The 24,396-nt window shown below is 40.2% G+C and overlaps 1 protein-coding gene across 6 annotated transcripts in view; it reads right to left on the bottom strand.

The window, feature by feature from the left end:
* Window positions 1-24,190, bottom strand: part of pbx4 (pre-B-cell leukemia transcription factor 4) — a 42,483-nt gene extending 18,293 nt beyond the window's left edge. For 2 of the 6 annotated variants that reach the window (XM_037538347.1, XM_037538339.1), the window contains exons 1-2: window positions 22,740-24,188; window positions 13,420-13,493 (exon numbers count right to left, since the gene is read on the bottom strand). In XM_037538347.1, coding sequence (XP_037394244.1) covers window positions 13,420-13,493; window positions 22,740-22,924 — 259 coding nt within the window. In that variant the 5' untranslated portion in view covers window positions 22,925-24,188. Of the gene's footprint in view, window positions 1-13,419; window positions 13,494-16,756; window positions 16,871-22,739 lie in introns of all 6 variants that reach the window. The other 4 variants (XM_037538336.1, XM_037538345.1, XM_017701566.2 and 1 more) reach the window with 4 other exon arrangements.
* Window positions 24,191-24,396: the final 206 nt, after the last annotated feature.

The following is a 24,396-nucleotide window of genomic DNA, read 5'->3' as shown; positions in this document are numbered from 1 at the left end:
TCCTTTGTGACAATTATTCAATACTGACTTAGATTATCAGGAACACATCTACAACATATCAGTGAGGTAGCAATAGTGAAGCATCTGAATACACTGAAGTAAGGCTGGGCGCTAAAATGTAATATAACTCAATATAACTTTTCCTCGATACAGCAACAAGAAAGGTTTGATAAATGTTTGATATAATTCACCATTCTCACACTGCCACATTCAGCGAAAGGTGGCGTTTTCTGCTGCAAGGAAAGTGGCACTATTCTGCTATCGGCAGGAGATGGCGCACTTCTGAGTTTTTCAACATGATTAGCGAGGGAGGGGGCGATGAGTAAAAAAGGGTCGCCAAATATACTTTTGCAACATCTGAAACGTGGAGTTGTACATTCCCTGTTTGAATGGAGTGACCGGCGATCTGTTCTCCTGTGACCGAGTGTGAGTGACGAGATAGGTGGTGTAACTGTACTGTCCTACAGTGAATTCACCTCTTTCTGTACATCCTAACAAGCTTTAGCAGCATTAAATCACAATCATAATCCTCATAAATACAGCACCATCGCAAAGTCATATTATAGCATTAATGCATTCCCAAGCAACAAAAGTAAAAAAGAAGTGGTTCATGTAAGTTACATCCTCGATTTAAACTAAAGTAAAACTGAGGAAGGCTGTGAGGCACTGGAGAGTGGGAGAACGCTATCTTTGCAGGCTAGCTGTTTTTAGCAGCTGGCTAACTTGAAGCAGCGCTCCGTCACTCTCACAACACGGCGAACTGATGATACTGAAGATCAAACTCGACACAAAAGCACCGCTTTTACTTTAAAGGTACCTGAAAGGAGGACTCTGACTGGTGTTGCATGTATTTCAGTTCAGCCCTCAAACTACCATAGAGAAATCCAGTCATCTGCTAGCTGGCGTTTGAATACTGTGATATGCTCCGACATGGATGCGGCAGGACTGATGCCAGGAAGGCGGTGTGATCCATCACTGACGTACTGAGCCAGCTGATATTCACTGTTCGTACTGAGTTGACGTTGTTGAGAAACTAAACAGTTTAGCACTGTTTTTGGCCACTTGTTTAGCATTTGTAACAAGATAGTGCCGCGATCGTGATAACATTTTTCGCCATATTGCCCAGCTCTACACTGAAGTAAATATTTTGAAGATGTAATGTTGATACATTATTTAAAACCTAACACTAACCCTTGCCCTAATCCTAAACCTAACCTTAACCTCAACCCAAAACCTAATCCTAACCCTCATATGTTTTTGACATATCACAAAGATTATGTTGAGCATTTGTTTCGTGTAGAAATGACCACTGAAAATAGTGTCACCAAATATAATTAAAATATGTAATGAAAAATCCTAACAATCACACAAGACCTGGTAGATCACCAAAAAGGGTCACCATTAGAAGAACAGCACTTCAAGCTTCATTTTTAAGAGAGGACAGTTAAGCTCCACTCTTGCCTTAGATATGAGAAAAAAAAACCCAAAAATACTGAGACTAAAAGGATGTGTAGTTGTCATGCTGAACAATGAATAACGTGTATTCAATAGCCATTTTGACTGGAAATAGGGCGGCCTCTGACGTTGCACAGTGCTATACACCAAAGACATAATCAGCGAGTCAAACAAATGCTCACACAAGGATCAACTCTTATGCTATACACGTGTGTACAAACAAGAATACGTCCGTTGCCCAGGCAATACGTCACTCCCGTAGACACACCCCTTTCCTGCTCTCAGTCGCATCCACACTCGCGCTCCCTGACTCTCTGGCTCATCAGCACAGCTGCCTCCTGTGCTAATTAGCACCGCCTCTTAAGGAGCTCCTAAAGACCTTGTGAAAAATGAACGCTCATTTGAGAGGTCGTTAATTTGCACTGTTATGCAAATTAGGTGGCAATTAAGCAATAGATCAGAGGAGCAGCCCCCATTTATAACGAGCGAACGAGCACCGTGACAGAGCCGAACGGGGCCAGGGAGAGGCGGCACCAGAGTGAACTACCCAGAATCCTGTGCAGTGTGTTTGTGTGTGTACTCTGAGTGTTAGTGTACTCGCTCTGTGTGTCAAACTGTGTACTGAGGTGAGGCAGCACCATGGTCACAGCAAAACTCTTCCATACCAAGAGAGAGGAATTACCTGTGTGATGGTAGGCACCTCCACAGAAAACACCCGAGACCATAACTTCACAAAATCATTCCTCTTAAAACCACAATGCCTGTCAACACAACAACCATATGTACTTGTACGACCCGGCTCATTTGAAGAAGGGTTTGTATTGACACCTTCGCGTGAGACAAACAGATTACTCAAGATTAACATACGACTAAGAGCTCAATCCAAGTGTCATCAATGCAAAGTCCCTGGCCTGGAGGGGAGCTCAAAGGGCTTATAGAGAGAGAGAGGCCCTTGATGACCCCAAAGACTCCAGCCATAATCATAAACCTAAAAGACTTCGTCCCCAGCTCACCAGCATTAGGGAGGGGAGATACTCCAGCAAATTAGACAGAGAGCTCGACAGAGGGGTGGAAGGCTCCTATCAATTGTAATTAATCTTTAATTAGTCTGGATTAGGAGCTGGGCTCCGACACGTCACCGCCCCACCACAACCACGCCAGCTAAAGCAATCCAGCTGAGGTCACATTTACATATCTTTAATTAAAAAGACGTTGGCTTCTTCCAAATGCTGGCCCTTGACCGGGATACAGAGTGAGTAGACGACAGAGAAAGAGAGAGGGGTCAGCACACTGGAGGAAAACTCAATCTGGGCCACTAACTCACTAAGTTTTGTGGGGCTTCAGTGATTTGCTGTAATTTCCCGTTGTGGGACATCAATTAATTAAATTAAATAATTAAACGAATGATTGAAATGTATGAACCAACCCACTCCCCAAAGACCACTCATGTGGAAAATAAAGACATCACTTCGGAAAGCCACAGTCCCGGTATCAGTACAAAAATTATTCCATAACAGCAAGTGAATAAGATTTCAGTTTTAGCAAAATCTGACATAACTTTCTGCAACAGTTTGGGTGCCACTGGTCAAATCATATGTTTTGTTGATGTGAATATAAGCTAACATTAATTAATTAGCTAATTAAGGTAAGTAATTAGCTAATAAGCTAAGTTAAAATTGAAAGAAAAATGCCATATTTAAGTTTGGTCCATTTTGAGAAAGTGTTAATAAACTTTCATTCAGAAAATCAACAAAAGTCATTTTGACCAGGGCTATTTGTATTGTATTTTGTCTGGCTTTAGTCTGTGGCCATTTCACTGATGTCCAGTTGCACCAGTATGCAGGAAACATGGGTTCATTACAGAGATAGCATAACTATATTGATAGGTATCAGCATTAAGCCGGGATCCGCAGAAGATCCAGTGACAAGTCTAGGCTGAAACACCACTCATTTCCACTGTGTGATATGACACTAGCTGTATATTTCTTCTTGTAGAGTATATGAGTAATTTAGACAACTACTTTTTGATGTTCAGCTTATGTAAAGTGCTTGAGTTAAAAGTAGCTCATTTTAAAGTTTTTAAGGAAAAAAAAAAAATTCACTGCTGTCAGAACAAAAACCTTGTATCTCTGAAATGATGAGAAGCAAAAGGAGAAACAAAAAACATACTTTACTTTTAATGCAAGTCAATGGAACCAGATTTTATTCAAAGTCATTTTGGGCCATTTCGTTTGGTCCACTCATTGAAATTTACACACAGTGTAAAAGGCAACAGCCACTATCAAATTGTCAAAAACCAAAAAAAAAATGACAAAAATGGACATAAGAGATTTTGTTCCAACAGCTGTGAAATACGGGATAAACAGACACTAAACAAAAATGAAAAAAACTTTATTTAATGAACTATGTGAATGCTAACTTAAATATCATCTGCCAGCATGATACATCTTGAAAATATTATGATATTGAAAATTATCAGTACAACCCACAATACATAGGCCTTCAATTATTAGAGATGATTAGGGAAGCACAAATTGTTGTTCAAATACTTCCAAGATTAATTGTTTACATTTTATAAATCTAGTGTTGTTATATTTCAAATGATACATTGTTCCAGGTCTGGCAGCAGTGACATTCATTAAATCTCCTGTAGTGAAGGCCCACTGCCAAAGACACAGAACATCTCAGCAGTAAAAACAACCCCAGTCCCAGTTTGTATTTGTCCGTCCTCTCAAAGAGGACATCAGACGCTCGATTCCTTGAGGAATAACATAATGAGAGAGAAAAGACATCCAAACCCACACAGCAGTAGGCTGTAGTGGAGGGTGTGAGGTGATGCTCGACACCCCTCCACCCCCTTCTCAGAGTGCTTGTGTTGGGGGGAAGGGGAAGGGGGTGCCTGTCAGGGCCAGGGGTCTGGGTGATATTAGCCGTCTGCCAATCCGGCATGGGGAATGGACACAGAGTAATTACTGCTGCTCTTACAGCCTCATCAATCTCTCTCTATCGTCCTCTCCCTCGCTCTCTGTACGCCCCCCCACCACCACCTTCACACGCTGTATCTTTTTCGTTCTCACTGCTCTTGAGAGAGGAATGGAAAAGAAAAAAGAAAAAAACAGATTGAGTGACAGAGTGCCACACAAGAAACGCGAGCACAGGGCAGATGAGGCTCAGCTCGAGCCGGATGGCCATCGTATGAGAACAGGGGCTGGTCTGAAAATTTTTAACTGTATGAAGGGAAGTGGGGAGGAAAAAAAAAATCATTTTCTATGATTGCTGTGGCACTAACGTTGTGGCCGTGTTAGGCAGAACCAGAAACAATTGCATATACATATATTAGACTGGAATCCCTGTCTGCATGTTGGACTCCTTTAGTAGAAGCCTTTCACTTACTTTGTATGTGTCTCTTTATGTGCATCTCCGCGACTGTCTCTGAGTCCTTCTACCTTTGCTGCTCTCTCTCTCTCTCTCTATACCCTGCAGTCTCCTCTGCTCAATGGGCCTGCAGACTTGGCCTCATAAAATATAATAGAAGTCTGTGGTTTCCAACAACTCGTAAAAATTTTATGACAAGGTTCAAATTAAGCTCTCTCAAGAACGAATAATAATTAAAAAGCCTTAATTAGGCCTGTGATTGACTGAACTTCCAGGAGTGGAAGCTCAACCAGACAGTGATGAGACTTGGACACCCAGGTTACAGTCTGGACTTTGCTAAGCTCATTCAACCCCACTACAAAACCATGATGCTTTTATTATGACAAAACACAGACAAACTAAAAAAAATATTAACACCAACAGACCATGTAACAGTTGTCAGATTCATAAACGATTACATCATTATTTAAGCAGGATTAGGGATTTTTGCGGTCTGACTATTAATAGGTTGTTAAAATATTAATGATAAAAATCACAGAGAGGCTGATCACATTCTATGCCCATCCCTATTATTATTATTATTATTTCCTATTAGCAAGTGAGCTAACAGCAGAATTGCTGTAAGTATATCCAGCCTGCAACCACTGATAGGCCTGTCACAACAAATATAATGTGAACTGGGTCACAAAGAAGAATTTCACCTACTGTCAACAGCTAAAGCAAGATAGCAAATCAGCCAATCTGGACACTTCTGGCTTGCAGTATAATAGTACAATAAACAAAAAAGTCAATTAAAATATTGATTACAATTACTATAGGTACATAGGTATACCTCAACTATGAGAGACAAAATGAGGAAATTTTTTTTAGAAAATCACACTGTCTGATTTTTAAAGAATTTGTTTGCAAATAATGGTGGAAAATAAGTATTTGGTCAATAACAAAAGTTTCTCAATACTTTGTTATATATTCTTTGTTGGCAATGACAGAGGTCAAACGTTTTCTGTAAGTCTTTACAAGGTTGGCACACACCACTGCTGGTATGATGGCCCATTCCTCCATGCAGAGCAGTGATGTTTTGGTGCAGTCGGCGGGCAACACGGAGTTTCAACTCCCTCAAAAGGTTTTCTATGGGGTTGAGATCTGGAGACTGGCTAGGCCACTCCAGGACCTTGAAATGCTTCTTACGAAGCCACTCCTTTGTTGCCCTGGCAGTCATCCTGGTTCTTTTGCAGAGAAACAGCCCCAAAGCATGATGTTGCCACCCCCATGCTTCACAGTTGGTATGGTGTTCTTTGGATGCAACTCAGCATTCACTCTGCTCCAAACACGACATGTTGTGTTTGTACCAAACAGTTCTACTTTGGTTTCATCTGACCATATGACATTCTCCCAATACTCTTCCGGAACATCCAAATGCTCTCTTGAAAACTTCAGACGCGCTCGTCTGAAGTTTGAAGTGCCCGTCTGGCATGGCAAGATCTGAGTCCCTGGCGGCATAGTGTGTTACTGACAGTAGCCTTTGTAACGTTGGTCCCAGCTTTCTGCAGGTCATTCACTAGGTCTCCCCGTGTGGTTCTGAGATTTCTGCTCATCGTTCTTGTGATCATTTTGACCCCATGGGCTGAGATCTTGTGTGGAGCCCCTGATCGAGGGAGATTAGCAGTGGACTTGTAGGTCTTCCATTTTCTGATTATTGCTCCCACAGTAGATTTCTTCACACCAAGCTGCTTGCCTATTGCAGATTCAGTCTTCCCAGCCTGGTGCAGGTCTACAAACTTGTTTCTGGTGTCCTTCAACAGCTCTTTGGTCTTCACCATAGTGGAGTTTGGAGTCTGACTGTTTGAGGTTGTGGGCAGGTGTCTTTTATACAGATAACAAGGTCAAACAGGTGCTATTAATACAGGTAATGAGTGGAGGACAAAGAAACCTCTTAAAGAAGAAGTTACAGGTTTATGACAGCCAGAAATCTTGCTTGTTTGTAGGTTACCAAAAACTTATTTTCCACCATTATTTGCAAATAAATTCTTTAAAAATCAGACAATGTGATTTTATGAATTTTTTTCCTCATTTTGTCTCTCATAGTTGAGGTCTACCTATGATGTCAATTACAGGCCTCTCTCATCTTTTTAAGTGGGAGAACTTGCACAATTGGTGACTGACTAAATACTTTTTTCCCCACTGTGTGTGTGTGTGTGTGTGTGTGTGTGTGTGTATGTATGTATATATATGGGATTTAATCATTCAGCTAAAATGTCATGATTGTGACATGTCTAACCAATGATCCACCTCTGAGGTCATACTATGAATGAGAATGCAAGTTTGTTAATTATTTACCTTCTCGTATATGAACACAACACAGCTGTTCAACATCTTGGATGTGTCGGAAACTTAAGGCACTTGTCCCAATGCTGCCTGTGCCGTCTTATAAGTCAGTGCCTTAAAATGCAGTGTTGTTATGACGGTACCTGCAACTGAAGTGTCTGTCAGACACACTTCGAAAGCAACAGTAAGTCATGTCACTGCCAAGATATGACGGCTCATTGCTAGCTGTTAGCATTGCAAGTTAGCACCATTTACCCAGAAAAAATAGGCTTCTTTGGGCAGCTAGCATACCTAACATTTTATAACCAAAATGAAAAGTACCATATTTTTACTCAAACCAGTCTCTCCTCCACTGTGTCAGTGCTGGTGTTTTCTGCTATTTTTTCCTAACCACACTGAAGCAGACACAAAAGGATTATGGGATATGTAAGGCAGCGAAGGACACATCACTGTTGCCTTAAAAATAACAACGGAGGAACGGAGGAACCTTAGCAGGTAGCACTTTATACAAACAGTCAATTCAGACATGACTGGGTGCCTTCCTGCCTTAGAATACAGTATGTGTTTGTTACATTTCAGACACAGCCTTTGTCTTGATGCAGAAAGGGAAAGGCATTGATTATGATTTCTCTACACACACAAGGTTGTGATGGTTCATAAAGAAGGATGTGCTAAACCTATGACATCAAGGCTAACCTACCATGAAAAATGCAGTACCCTATGTTTCACAGAGAGGAACACACACACTTGTGCAAGGCGCATGCAAATCTCAAGATTTAACCCTGAAGTCTCATGTTACACTGCTCAAGACCAAGCAAATTAAGTCAAGTTCCACATAATCAAGCAAGGGCAGAAGACCAGGATCAAGCTGTTCATTTAGGCAAACATTAGTAATAATTTGTTTAAAATCTGAGTAATCTGTCATGTGAAACTACCTTATTAGTCAGATTAATTGCTTTTTAATGCCTTCATGGTATCATTGTGGTGCATATAATAATTAGCTCATCTCAAGTACAATCTAATGTGCAAATAAGTCACTGCCATTCATTCCAGTTCAAACAGAAACTTAACTGTTTGTCATCCATGATTGCTCCATTGTATTCTTCTCTCACCAAACAAAGGGATACATACTTTCGGGACTTAAAAACATTTACAGTTAATTGTCAAAGTTAAAGAAAGTGTTTTTTCAGTGATTTGGCATTGTTTACAACTTGAAAAGGACAGTAAACTGTATTAATACACAACTATAAAACTCCATATTCATTTCATGAGCAGCTGTAAAAATTAATGGAATGGCTCAAAAAGATACTGATATCTTCCTTGCAAAAGACAAAAAGCAAGGCCAATATACAGTCATATGCACAAGTTCAAACAGCTTGTCAAATGATGTTTTGTTGATTTTCAATGAAAATAAGTCCTCTACAGTAAACAAACTTGGCCATAAAAGTACCATAACTTTTGCACAGACAGCATGTAATGCTTTACCCCCTTCCTAATATTCAGTAATCAAACAAAACCATGCATTAAAATATGTCATCTATAGATGGATACTTTTTTTTTACTTAATTTAACCTGACCAAGAGCACCCAAAAATCTACAAAAGACATTTATATACAATAAATCTTACAATGCGTAGACATATGGAACAAAACTGTCTGATACAATGCTCTGTGAGCTCCTGTAACCAAAACCAAATTCCTTGTATGCATAGCATACCTGGCCAAAAAGCTTGATTCTGATTCTGAACTGCTGTCCATATAAACCTAGCTCATTAAATAATACTTTTAATGACATTCTGTCAGTGCTTTCGAAGCTTTTCAAGGCACTGGTAAAGTTCCAGGTCATTAGGTCTATATTACGTGTCTTTTTTATGTAGTAACGGGATTTAAAGTCTGTCTTTTGCAGTTATCTGCATGCTAAAGCGCTAATCTGTCAATTTTCATTTGCCTGTAGTCTTGGAAAGTCAACCCCGAAAATATAATTCTGATAACTAATCATTTCACTTTTTATTGCAAGAGCAACAGCAAATACAGTTAACGAATGGGTAGCCTGTGGTCGCTGTGATAAACCAGCCCTCAAAATTTATTTCTGGCTACGACACTGGGAAGAAAGATAACTTAATCAAAAATGAACAACAAACTGAAATGCATAGACGCTCACCAGCAAGCTACCATTTTGTGCTAACTCTTAAAAGGGGGATGGGGTGGGAAAGGCTGAAAGAATGAAAGGAAAACACACCTCTCTTAATTCGTTTGTAAGGAGATTAATGAACTTATCTAGAATTTCACGCATATGAAGGTCATGTTTAACAGAAGACAAAAAGGAATGGGAAGACCCTTTGCAAGAGGGCAACTTGCATTTGAGCAGAACATTTCCTTAACAATAAAAACAATCTTCCCCAACTGCAGTGCTCAGAGGAATTCATCGACCATCCCCCACTCTCCCCTAGTCCCCCATCACCCCCCCCCCCCCCCCCCCCCCCCCCACACACACACACACATCCATTATCATATCAAAGCCTGGAGTTCAGAGCAAGTCTTCTCTTTCAAGAATGAGAGCGAGGCAGAGAGAGAGAGAGGAGGAGGAGAGGACAAGACCGAAGCAGCGGGGATAGACCCGAGCTCTGGCTGCTTTCATCCCTGCTGCTCGGTACTGAGAGAGAGAGAGAGAGAGAGAGAGAGAGAGAGAGAGAGAGAGAGAGAGAGAGCGAGCAAAGAGACAGAGAGTAGGTGAGTGGAAAAGAAAGACAGAAAGTCAGAGTGGGAAAGAGTAAAAAGTCGAAGTGACTATATGAATGAGAAAGAGATGAAATCAGAGAGAGAGAGGGAGAGGGAGAGAGAGCTAGCTGATGACTGCTGTCATAAAGGTACATGCAGCTAGAGAAGCACCTTGTTTTATTCACATTCCAGGGGCAGGACCTAATAGCAGTATGGGGTCTTGAAGGTGCAGGAAACAGCCAGGTCAGGCATGGAGAACAACGAGCCAACAGGACTCCAGCTGAGACCTATGGAGGTGTGAGGGGTGCTGTGCACACCAACAGTCTATAGAGTACAGTACATCAATCTATTACATACTACAGATATACTACAATATCCTAGCGTGCATACATACATACACACACACACACACACATATATATAGATATACTATAGATACTATAGATACTATAGATAGATAGAAATACTCAGGCTAATATGCTTTAGTTTTGCAAAAAAAAGTCTCTTATATGCCACAAGTACAATACAGAGTCCATATAAAATGCAATACTCAGGTCTACATACTACTACTTATACTACAGTACCCCAGCCTGAATAATACAACAGTCTGGCATGTATACCAGTTATTCTACGGTAACACAGCCTATATAATACAACAGTCTGCCCTGTATACCAGTTATTCTACGGTAACACAGCCTATATAATACAACAGTCTGCCCTGTATTCCAGTTATTCTACAGTAGCCCAGTCTATATAATACAACAGTCTGCCCTGTATTCCACTTATTCTACACTAGCCCAGTCTATATAATACAACAGTCTGCCCTGTATTCCAGTTATTCTACAGTAGCCCAGTCTATATAATACAACAGTCTGCCCTGTATTCCAGTTATTCTACAGTAGCCCAGTCTATATAATACAACAGTCTGCCCTGTATTCCAGTTATTCTACAGTAGCCCAGTCTATATAATACAACAGTCTGCCCTGTATTCCAGTTATTCTACAGTAGCCCAGTCTATATAATACAACAGTCTGCCCTGTATTCCAGTTATTCTACAGTAGCCCAGTCTATATAATACGACAGTCTGCCCTGTATTCCAGTTATTCTACAGTAGCCCAGTCTATATAATACGACAGTCTGCCCTGTATTCCAGTTATTCTACAGTAGCCCAGTCTATATAATACAACAGTCTGCCCTGTATTCCAGTTATTCTACAGTAGCCCAGTCTATATAATACGACAGTTTGCCCTGTATACCAGTTATTCTACAGCAGCCCAGCCTACAAAATACAACAGGCTGCCCTGTACACCAGTTATTCTACAGTAGCCCAGTCTATATAACAGCCTAGTCTGTATACCACTTAGTCTACAGTAACCCAGCCTAAATAATAACCGTTTGTATTATATACCATAGTTATACTACAATACTCAAACCTATATTTACTTCCTGTAGCGTGATTACCTGAGCCTCACCAAACATTTCAAGGCATAAATATCCTGACATGCTTATTTGTCACAATGCTACAGTAGTCCAGCCTATACACTGTTAGCTAGGGTCTAAAATTAAATTCAAACTTTCTACTTGTTTTAAAAATGCTAAATACATAAAAATAAAAGCATTAAACAAAAATAAACAAAATATACATAACTTCAGTAAACAGCATGTTTCTAAGCAAATGCTATGTTTCCTAAATTCACATGCAGGCAGTTAATATAAATATGACGTATCCTCAAAAACTAAGGGTGGTTATAAATTAGAGGTTCTTTACTTGAAGTCACAAGATGGCTTTCTTCTCCATAAAATCTCCCACACCAGTGACACACAGAGTTGCGTTCCCTACGCGAAAAGCTTTCTTTGCTACTTTATATGCATCACCACAACATGATTATTAGCTTACAACACTACAATGCATCCATATGTAGAGTGTTGGCTTGTCAGAAAAGGTCTGCCATCCATAGCAGACCATTCACTCACCTCATATGAGATATTCATAATGACTGGGTTGCTAAAGTGCTGTCAAATGTCTGCAAATAATACTAACTGAAATATGACAAGAGACCCAAATGGACATTTTTTAATAGTCAAATATGCATTTTTGAGTGAATTGAACTGAAGGAAAAATACTTTTTTTCTGACAGCACTTCAGTGACAGTCTCTGAGCATATAGACTACAGCACTTCAACCTACACACTACAATTATACTGCATCACTCTAGTGTATATACTACAGCGACCCAGCCTACAGACTACTGCACCTCAGCTTATACACTAAAGTGCTTTAAGCTACATTCTATATTATTCCAACCTATTTATTACAGTACCCCAGCATATGTACTACAGCACTCGACCCATTTCTATTTTATATATATATATATATATATATATATATATATATATATATATATATATATATATATATATATATATATATAAATAAAATACACACACACACACACACACACACACCACTCAGTTCCATATACTACAACAATACAACAATATGATATATATACTACAGCAGTCTGACCTATTTTAACTACAGTACTCATTTGCCCTATCGTATGGGAAAAAAGGCTGCATTTCACAACCAATAATTCAGGCTTCCGTTTGGTCATAACAAGAGATTTTCTGCTCTCTATATGGTCTGTGTCACCCCTATAGGATCTTGTGCCTCGCTTTCAGTGCTGCATCTCTCCCAGGCCCACTCTCAGCTGGCAGACTAAATGTGAAAATCAAAGTGAATGACATTAGGTAAATAAGACAGCAGGTTGCCCTGGCAACAGGGACATCCCCCCTCACCCACCCCCTTTCCTCCAGCCGACCCGTTTCTTGCATCCAATTAGGGGGAAGCGAGGCCGGGTTATTGACAGATCGCCGTAAACTGTTGCCTGCTCAACATTTCTACACTGTATTTTTACATGGACATGCTTCATGGAGGACTGAAGTGGACTCTCATGAGGTACAACCGGAAAAAAAAAAAAAGATACTCTAGCTTCTACAACCCTGGCTTCTAAAAGCTATTCATATTGTCCTTATGGTAGATAAGTACTTGGAGTCAAATGTTTCAGAAAATCACAACATGATGGCTGGATGTCTTGCCTGGTAATAGAAGCAGAGGATTTTTCAGGCATCACATGAGGATGAACGAGCTGACAGCTTACTGGACTAGGATCATCAATGTGGATGAAGACTAAGCTCGGGTGACGAGAGCGTTCAATCAATGCAGAACGTGCGACTCGGCTCATGTACCACGAACAGCTCGATATTTCCAGTACTTTCATCTGACATACTCAAAATCATGTGAATTCTATATTCACTTTTATTAAACTACGACAAAAGTGGGACTTTTGGAAAACTAGAAGAAAGAAGTCACATTAGGACAAAAAGGACATTCAGACATCTGATGAACGTCCATCTTTCCATACAACCAATCTTAAACCAAGTTCAGTTTTGTGGGGGAAAAAAACACTAGTTGAGACAGAGTGTAGTGACACCTCCAGAAAACTTGCACAAAAATCTGGTAGAGTTGAAAAAAGCGAATAACTTACCAGTCTTCTCTTTGATCTCACACAGCACACTGAAGAGAGCAGGCTTCATTCTGTGACAGTTCAGGGCGTGTTTCCTGCAAAAAAGAGAAAGAGAGAGTGTGCACATCAGTACAACTCTGTTCAGACTCTGAAATCACTCCATAACTACCCAAAAGAGGTTCATACGTTCACTGACAAAAAAAAAAAAAAAAAAATTGCAAGAAGCTTGCACCACAGGGGTGACATGCTTGGTGTGTGGGAATATAGTATCTGTATACTGCAACATATAATAACATTAGGTGAGTGTACTTTTACAAAGGTAAACTTCAGGCACTCAGATATAATTTTGAAATTTAATGCAGCCGAACATCTAGCAGTTATGACTGCCAAGTTTCTTATTCTTAAATCCAAAGGGAATTGGTCAAAACACCACACAACATAATTTATTATTCAGTTCAAAGTCTCAGACAAGTTACGGCGTACAAGCCATTACTGACATTACAAGACTTGAAAGCCAAATGCTTTTAAAGCTATTTCAGTTATAACCGATGCAGGGTGTGCTGTAGTAGTCCTTCAGCCTCTCTACAGCTAAATGAGTTAAATGAAGCATAGTGCTAATTTGTCTTCAGGGAAAAGCTGTTTAAGCACCATCTCCCCTCCAGTGCTCTTCCCACCTCCTCTTTACACCCTGAGAGTGGACTGTGCAGAGACGATACAAAGCAACACAAGCAAAGCCTTGTCTTTTTTCCAGTCCATCATTATGTGGCCTCCCATAAGCAAAATTCATATTGCTTAGGTTTATTAACGCGCCTGCCGTGGGAACCTTTGCTTACAATAACAGCAAACAAATGAACCAGATGTTCCAGCAGCAATAATTCAACCTTTTATAATGTTCAGTAATAGTCAAGTGGTTGGCATGACTGAAAAATCAAGTTTGTCAGTGCAAATCATAAGAACAATGCATGCAAAAACAGTTTCTGATGAAACCCAAACTGTTTAACCCTTCACAAGCTTCAGCAAGATTTTACATTTCTACCTGCAGCCAGTTCTTCTTGAATCACTGATTATGCACAGCACAGGCTCCAGAGCTCAGTCTCATTATAAGGCTCATGCGCAGTAATTTTAAACAGTGCTATATTATAACGCATGACTCATTCCCTGTATTGTAACCTTTGGCTCAGTTACCGGATCAGCATCTTTTAGCATATACGTGTTCACGCTTACGCCAGTCACTTGTGAGAGAGCCAGTTATCACAAGGCTTGACAACCATGGACATGGATTATAATTCACTCTCTGTAAAATAAGGATTGTGACAGCTTTTCAGACAAAGATTATACCCCGCCACAGACTAAAGGAATTTCAGGACTCCCTATTGACAGCATGGATTAATTCAAAATTTGGCCAGAATATCAGCCCAGCATGTCATTTTATACTATGTTCACAGCCCAGCATGTCATCTGACACAACGTACAGGAAGCCCTAAATAAAACATGAGATAATTAAGCTTATAGTTGGCTCTATTATGTGTCATTTTCCTATTGAACATCTACTCTGGTTAAAACAATGTAGTAAAATCCACTGTCTATTTAATGAATAACACAATCAGTGATTAGTTAACAACTGTGATCAATTTGGAGGTGGGCAATATGGCAAAAATATATCACAGTAGACTTAAGAAATTTTCACGATACAGGATGTTACCTTTATTTTTTTCAGACCGATCTGATTAGTTGGAACAGAGAAAAAAGAACCAGCAACACATTTTAAAAATAATATCAAAGACTGCAAATACAATGATCTTTATTTAACATTCAGCAAACTCTGCTGCTCTAAATGCAGTTAACCAGGACTAGTTTTGCTTTCTTTATAATGAAACACGCAGTTGGCCAGTGTTCTGCAAGTAGTGACAATATACTCAAGATGTTTTGTATAGTGACATGATTAATCACAATTTGACATATGCCTGGACCTAGATCAGTTCTTTCCCTTTCTCCAGAACCAGGCATAAAATGTTAAAAAGACTCTTCCTTGAAGTTGACCTATGGAGAAATAAACCAAAGACATTTCCTTTCTGGAAATAATGAGGCCCAAAGGGTTGAGGCATACAACGAACCCCTGATATTTTACCCTCAGATTAGCCTAAAGCCTACAATGTATCACACACTGTTTTTCACTAAAACAAAACATGCAGATATTCATAACTCCTACCACACAGAAACTCTGTGTTATTCCTACTGTTGATTATAATGATTGAGCTCAAAGATAACAACAAAAGCAATAGGCTGAAACATTTCAGATGAAATCAGACAGTAGGAAAAAATTACTAATTTTTGAAGCCCTAAGCAACATTATTCTTTACTCACTCTTTAAGACAAATCTTCTATATCTCAAATACAGGAAGGAATGCCCCTTCTGAAGTAGGTCAAACGGTTTTTGTAACCACCTATAATAATGTTAACATGGGCAAACTAAAACTTGAATGTTTTATTACCTAAACCGCAGTAAAATCATTTTTTCATTTATTGCTTCTTGCAGAGTAAGCTAGAGTTACAGTAGCACTAATTCTGCCTTCTCAATCTTGGTCTCATAATGCGCCCTTAGAAATGCAGGCAATATGGCAAAAATACAATACTGCAATTCTTAAAAACATTTTCACGACATGTATCAAAAGTACTTAGTATTCCAAAGTTTAATAAGACAGACAGAATGTGCTAAGAGTGCTACATTTACAAATGCTATCAAGGCTAGGAGTACAAAGATGTGTATTCAATCTTTCAACTAATTATGATTTCTTTTTAATGAAACATGCAGTTGCTCAGTGTTCTTTAAGCACTGGTGATATCCACAAGGTGTGATTTGGCAGACTGTGACTATTTTTCACAATTCTATGAAACAGTGTCATACTGACCATAACTAGTTGAGCCATGTTTCATAGTGGCAAAATAAACCTATTTACTTAATTGCATTTACATGCAAAATGCACAACTCTGTTAAAGCTCACTCCAATGAGTAGCTGGTCTATATTTTCTCGCACCCAAACAGTGACTTCAACATCTGAATACTGGCACCTAAAACTATTAACCAAGTACTTGAGTACCCATCGGAGTATCTAATATCTAATCCTACTTACAAGGCAACCTCAGAACCACACGGAATAAACATACAAAAAAAAACAAAACAAAAAAAAAAACAACACCTAACACTTAAACAAGGTCAATCAAGAACAAATGAGTACCACTGAGAGAGTGAGTGTTTGGGTTTTCTGTCACTCAATACAGAGACTGAATGAGTAGTTGCCATTGGCATGGAAGGTATGAGCGGGGTGGGGTGGGGGTGCACATGCAGTCCCATACTGACCTGTGCTGGAAGTTGAGAGGCAGGGCACCCCCTACTGTGCCCCCCCCAGCTGCCCCTCCCTCTGTGGGGTCACCTCTTCCGCCCCACTCGGTTGGTCCTTCCTCTTGCCAGCATCTGGACACAGGGCAACAAGGTGAAAGGTTGGGGGCAGCCAGCATGGACTGCACTGGCACTGCCTTCCACCGCCCCAGTAATACCACAACCCAACCCATCCATGCAATGGCTGTGTGAGGCTGAGGCAGAAGCCTCACGGTCAAGAGAGAATAACAAACTTGGAAGCATATGATCTGCAGGTAGATGTACTTATTCTGACAACGCCTTGGCCATCTTTGGGTACAATATGACGACTTGAGCAAAACTCAAAGAATCAAAAACACAGTGCAAGTGCTTAAAAAAAACAAACAAACAAAAAAAAAAAACAGTGATGCATCTTTTTTGTCTCGTAGTTGGGTCAGTATCTAGAAAATCTGTTCTAATGCTCACCTAAAAACAGTGGAATCAGCAGTCAGTGCATCACAAATGAACATCTGGTGAAACTGTGCAAGTTCTGGTAATTCAACATTTTTTATTGTCTGATTTGTTTCTCAGAAATCAGCCAGTAAAAGGTCTGCTCTCTTTCACTATAGCACCATCAATTTGACAGAGCAAAAAAAATTCATGCAATAGGGCTCACATCCGGCCTGCTAAGCAGCACTTAGTACTGACCATTTATCAAGTCCAAGTCGCCTTTCTTGCTGTTGCAAGGTCAGACAAATCGTGACTAAAATCAGCATAAAAGGTTCAAACTTTTACCGGGGTACAAGACTATAGTATGACCAAAGATGATGTATGATTCAGTTAAAAGCCCCTTCTGCAAGTACACTACCGCTTGCACCTGATCACTCCCTTACAGTGTTGTAATAACCAGAGAGTAAATGAAGTTTTAGAGGTAGGGCTTCACAGTAATGTTTGCCAGTTGTAGTCAGGACATATGGCAATGATTTCAGGCACTATTTCTCCCTTCTAAAACAGGCCCCTCTGAAGTTTTTTTTCTGGTGTTTCTATAACTGGTATAACCAACTCAAAAAAAAAAATCTAATTGTGTTAAATGACTCCTACTCTTTTAGAAATTCACGGTGCTCATGTTAAACTGTATAGCACTGCACAGATGTATTGTAATCAGTGTTAAAATAAAAAAACGGTTTACTTACACCAAAGCATGGCACTTATAATTTCTCATTATAGCCTAGTGGCGGACAGAAAAAGGCTAAACCAGATAGAACATTAATAGAACAAGCTCTCAAATTAAAAATCAAATTGTGCGCACCTGAATGCAGCATTTGCAAGTATTTCAGATTTTATATTTATTGACAGTCCTTGTTTGAAGGTACAATAAGAAAGTACTGCATAAATTATTTTTCTTTTCCTTCAACGTAAGGCTGCCTAAACCCATTCCTGCAGATGTACCACTTATTCCAACACACCTGGCCCTAATATTCATTAAACTAATATTGATTAAGTGGATCTGATGAGTTAGATTAGGTTTGGAACTAAGCTCTGCACAGCAGCAGATCCTCAGAAGCAGAGCTGGCTAGCCATGCTTTGAAACATGGGTTGAATTTGATCACTGATCTTTCTTTTGCTTTAAATGTGGTGTACATAGTCATTCTTAAAAGACTGAAGATGCATTAGGAGGAACCATAAAACAACTCAACTGCAAACGAGAGGCAGAAAGCAGTTCTGTAGATATCATCTGAATGTCTAAAACATGAACAGTGTTAGTGCTGCTTTGAAGAATTGGATGAGAAAACTTGACTATACAGCATAGTCCCAAAGGAACCCCGTTAAAGGCCACCAACCCTCTCACACATCTATCTTTGTACTAGTGCTGGGCAATTATACCATTTTTAAATGTACTGGTGTCATACTACAACAGTGAGTTAGTCTTAGTGGTACAGACAGTTAACTACGAAGCATGTCATTAGCTGGGTGCTGTAGATTGTTCAAAATACACAAAGACAAAATGAATAGACCTAGCAAGTTTCTGGAAATCTGGGTCCGTATTAAATCAAAGATGTCATTCAACTGTCATGTCTGTTGCCTAGCAACCAACCACACGTGCACAGCTAAAATGTAAACATGTAATCAAAATAATCCTGGTAGTTAGCCAGACAGCTAGCTTTACTGATGTAAAACAGGTCAAACAAAACTACAGCTTGATAAACTTGAAGTTAAGAATATTATGACAGTGCTTTGTGCTGTTTATCAGAGCTTCACCGCTCCACAGTTTGTTTCCCAAACACTTTAACTAACTGTGCTGACGTTATTCCTCCTAACATCTCATCAACAGTAACACATGAAGGTAATAAGAGGGGACATTAGAAGTCGTGTTTGCAGTAAATTAAAAATGTTGCTGGAAAAGAACCCTTATAAGTCTAAGCAAGGTTTCTGATGCAGATAAATCTAACATCATTATGTTAGTTATAGTGAACTGTGCTGCCTCACACTGCATAAGACGATAGAAAGACACCTCAGGGTTGTCATAAATTTAGGACAGAATTTAGGAAATTTTCTTTAGTTAGGATGTTTCTACAGTACTGTTAGGAGTTAGGATAAAATTATAAAATTAAGAACGGTTGTTCTGTAATAGCTTTTGTCCTAAATACAGTCCTAACTGAAGTCGTTATGGTGACTAAACACGTAAGATTTCCAATGTAAGAGGTAATACAGCCTAGTGGTTTCTGTCTGGTTATCTTATTGCAATTGAGTATTATACAGGGTACCATCTGATACAAAACAGTCCAGTCAAAACCATCAATGTAAGGTTTTACTCATTCTTTTAGCTTTTAAATTTTATTTGGAAAATATCATGCGATTAAATTTTATCAATCTTGCCCAGCACTATTTCCAACCAACGTTCTTCAGAAAATCTTGAATAGCTGGGTCAGGTGTGTTAGGTTTGCTGGAAGTGAACTGCTCAGGGAGGTTGGTCTAAAAAGCAGGCTGACCACTGATAGAGGCTAAAAATTATGAACCAAACTAGTAAATTCACATAGATATGCTTTTATGATATATAAAATTGAAAAATATATATTTTTAAAAACTTTAGTATTACAAACTTATTTCATAAAGAAAAAAATAGTAATTTCATGCAAGAAATAGAAGTCCCACCACTGACAGGGTTCAGGAAAGAAGCCTGCCATCAGCTTGTACTGCCTGTTACAGCCGGCCACACCACTACGCCAAAAAGTAAGTTCAAAACCTGCTTTTCATTTAACAAGTTCTTTCTTCTTTATTACTTCTGAGTGGAAACAAAGGTCACACCAGTTGTATATGGACAACCGGGACCCTTTCCAATTTCATGTGTGGTAATGGCATTTTAAACAAACTGCACCAGATCTGCCGCACTCCAGAACATTTGAAAAGCTAAACAACTAGACAAGCTAAAGTGCAGTGATAGTCAATCATTCTTATTTAGTGTTTGGAGCAGACTTCAAGAGATCATAAAATACAATAGCTCAAAATCTTACACAAGCTGGAGCACAATCACTGCAAACATAATCTATGAAGAGATAGAGTTTTTTATTTCCTTAGCCTCATTGCACACCTCGACATAAGAATATGCATATAGGGTTAGGGTGAGGTAATAATTCGGCAAAAAAAGTCCTTATCCTAGATGTCTGTATGAATAGGTTGAGCAAAATTGAGCATGTATTAATGAAAAGGATTTAAGTGACTATAGACTTTGTGTTTGCTAGCAATACCAGCCTAACAGCTCCAGCTATGAACTAAATAAGCAAAATCAGGACTTCAAACATGTCTGACCAGATACATCAAGGGTAAGTGGAAAATTGTGAAAATTATATTTTTGCTGATCTATTTCCTTTTCATTTCCGTGTCTTGGTAGGAGTTTAAAAAGTCTAAATAACCTTAGGCCTGGTAAAATAACGTAGCCTAGGAATATTTTTAGATAAACAATCATCAAAATGACCTAAGTGAAAAAGAACAAAACAATGGGCATGTACAAGACACAGCCTGGTTAAAAAAAAAGCCCTTTAACTTGTAATCCACTCGTAAAAAGCAATTTTCATTGCGTTCATAAACTGCCTGTGTAACCCCCTCCCCAATCTCATTAATAGAAACTCGATTTGTGGACAGCTGCACTCGCGTACACATTATAGGAGAATTGATTGCGCCCTGCACACAATGAAAAGGATGAACACCAGGGAGGGAGGGATGGATGGATGGAGGGATGGGGGGGTGAAAGAAGTGAATTAATTAAGAGAACCAGGTGGTCAAGTGGTTTGGTGGAAAATCACGAGCTAATGACACATCGCCGAGCAGTCCACAATCCTCCATCAAAAAGCATGGAGGGTGTAGACCGAGAGTTTTCTGTGCTGTTAACCTTCGCACGGCACCAAGAACCCTTCTTCAGTCGCGAATGGCTCATGAGAACATACTCACATACGAGGAGAGATCGATTAAACCACAGTCGATATGTACAGGCTTCCGTGCTGAAACCCTTTTAAATGAAGAGCCACGCTTTTGAGGCCTGCACCTCAGCCACGAAGCAGCCCAGCAAACCCTCGACGGCGATGGCTTAATTAAGAGCTGCCTGATTAGCTATGCTAATGACGAGGGAGCAGATTAATCACATTCATTTATCTACCGGGGCTCACGGTTTGGTCGGCCAAACGGCTTTTCCAGGCCATGTGTGCTCCTCGCAAACACATCAGCACTTCAATGGCTGATACTTCTCCACATTTCTGTTAAGGAATTAAATACTGTTTCTGAGAAAGATGGTTAATCAGTGGAGATTATCCCACTTTACACTTCCATGGTACGCTATTTTCAGTCCGGTGAAAACTGTGCAAACAACAAGGCTTCACAAAAAGCATAGCTGTGGTTTAAGCATAACAAACAGAGGGCAACTGAGCACTTCGTCTTTAGAGGTTTACACACGAGACAGAGGAAAAAAAAACAAAAAAAAACAGTCGCTTATATAGGCTGACAAAAACTTGCAATGAGAAACGTGAGGACAGCTAACCTCGTGAATGCATGCTTAAAGGGAAACTCGACCGACTTTGCACAACGTCTGCATCATTAAATAGTTAACATGTCAACAGAGCCATCCAGACTGGTTTAGTGTGAAACGCGGTGTTCTAGATAAACCTGAAGGGTCAGAACTGTTCACAGTGGTGGTTATAGGAACCAGACGTCCACCTCTAAAATCTCCCTCACAGAAAGTTATTAACCATGAAATGGTTGTGAATACCCTACCCGATGACTGAGACACTCTTTCATGGTAGTTTTATGGAAAGTTTTGGTCTAAAACATATTTTGAATCAATCTATTCATGGTGGAAGGATTCAATGAGGCGAAGTGGCCAGTAAAGAAAATGTATTCTTTCATGTATTGAACTTATTTGAGATTTTACCATCATCAACATCACACGATCAACACGTGTAGGTTCACTGGTGGGTTTGGAGAGAAAATAAAACTGCTGTTTTTGTGCTGTAAACATTGAGCTTCCTATTGGTTCCTATCACCACCACTGTAAAGAAAAATCTGTGTTGGTCAGTTTCTCAACAAATGAATTATTTCAAAATCGTTGAGCGATTTGACTTATCAACCGCTGAATTATGGAAAACATTTTTGAAAATCGGTGGAATTCCCCTCTAATATCAAGTTACTAGTCTTTAGACTTATTACTCAATAATTAATATGAAACTAATATGTAAGATGTGTATTTAGAAAAATGAGGAACGTAAGCATATGTGCCTTTATAGCTTAGTTTAAGGGGTTAAAACAACTTTTTCCCCATCGAAAATGCGTTTACCGTAGATGTACAGTGAATATCTGACCTAAAAACACATTGTAAGTAATACCCGGCCTTAGCAAAACAGCATCGTCTCACACAACACGGACAAGCCACACGCCTGCCTCCTAAAGCCAACAGGCTAATAAATGTGTGCCAGCTTTAGAAACGTGGTCCTCTCCTCACCGTGCTTGCGCCTCGTCCAGGCTCTCGTCCGTGATGGCCATGATCTGCTGGAGGATGTCCCCTATGTCTTGCTGCGGCTGACCGAGAGCCTGCTGCTTCCTGGCGGAGTCTGGGTCGCCCACGTCGGCCTGGGATAGGGCGCCGAGTCCCCCGCCTAGACCAAGCATGCGGGTCTGATCGTCCATGCTTTCTTTAGAGAGACCTCGCAAAAAATTGCAATGGAGTTTAGCTAAGTGCCCGGGTCCGTGATCATGTACCAAGTCCCACGAAAAAATGTACGACTGACGATCCTAAGGAGGATTAAAAGGCACATGCAGTTCCTTCAGACTCGGAGAAAAATGTTAGTTAGGTAGCAGAGAGTGAAAACTGCTGCGGGAGCGGGCATGGAGGACGACCGCAAAACAGCGAGGAGCCGAGAAGAAGGAGGAAAAATGCGACCACATGCACCAACTGAACGAAAAAAACCCCACTCACACACACAAGGGGTCGTGCTCGAAAATGAACGCACAAGAAAAGAAAGCTTCAAGCGAGACGAAGCGTGAAGACTTGAAAACACAAGTAACGTAACCTAAATGAACAGAGATTAAAAAAGCGTACAGGCTCCAAACACACAGCCTCGGCTAACTACATTAAGTACTCCCAACACAAGATCTCACAAAGTGTCTCCTCAAAAACTGTTAGCCCCGAGTCCGCTGGGTTGATCAGCGCGAATTTTAAAATAAATAAACCGCAAATAGGTAAAAAAAATCACACTCTCGTGTGGTTCTTGATACCGCAGGTAAACACTGTGTAAAAGTCGACGACGACAGTAACACTGGTGGAGGAAACCGACCATAAAAGCTCGTTAAGCTAATTTAAAAAACAACAGCTTTTGTACAAAAAAACAAAGCTGACTGTACTGTCCGTTGACTTTCTGTAAACGTGTCGTCGACAAACAGTTCTTTTAAATATTGCCAAGTCGAGACGGAAGACTAACGTTAGGTCGGAGGAAAAACTGACAGTGTCACAGTTTTTACTGTGATTTAACGCACTTTCAGGTTTGCTGAAAGAAAAAGAAAATGTCTCTCTCGCTCGGACTTGGCTAGCTACCTTTCTTTTCCTCCTTCAGCGGCGAGGCCAGCTAGCATTTCTTTCTAGCCGAGCTTAGCAACAGCAGCTAGCCAAGCAAGCTAACGTTAACGGCTCTGTGCGCGAGGACGGAGCGGCTGCAGACTCGCTCAGCTCTCGACGAAACGCAGGCAAACCGGAGTGAACACTATACAGACGCTGCTAAAACGCCGCATTCGCTGTTTAGAGTGAAAACGCTCGGCTCCATCCCAGCCAACCCGACCGCTGGCTCCTTAATTTTGGCCCCGAAGCCCCCTGCTTTTCTCTCACCCCCCTCTCTCAGTGGGTCTCTCCCTCGGCTCCTTCTTGCTGCTCTTAAATCGCACCGCTGTAGCGGCCACACTAGCCGCTACGTCATCGGCCCAGGAGGAGGAGGGTGCAGTACAGGCTGGAACCACAGGGGGCGCGCTGGGGTACCGAGTTACTGTCTTTTACATGGTCTCGAAAGAAATCAAGTAAATGGAGGAAAATAAATGTTAAATAACGAACAAGTCTAAATATATTTAATAAATAGACTGCACATCACAACTAAAACGTTGAATAATTTGAT

The sequence above is a fragment of the Pygocentrus nattereri genome, chromosome 1 (genome assembly GCF_015220715.1).
Source record: "Pygocentrus nattereri isolate fPygNat1 chromosome 1, fPygNat1.pri, whole genome shotgun sequence".
In the NCBI taxonomy this organism is placed as follows: Eukaryota; Metazoa; Chordata; class Actinopteri; order Characiformes; family Serrasalmidae; genus Pygocentrus; species Pygocentrus nattereri.
Note: the sequence above shows the minus strand (reverse complement) of the source record. Positions and strands in the feature narration are given on the sequence as shown.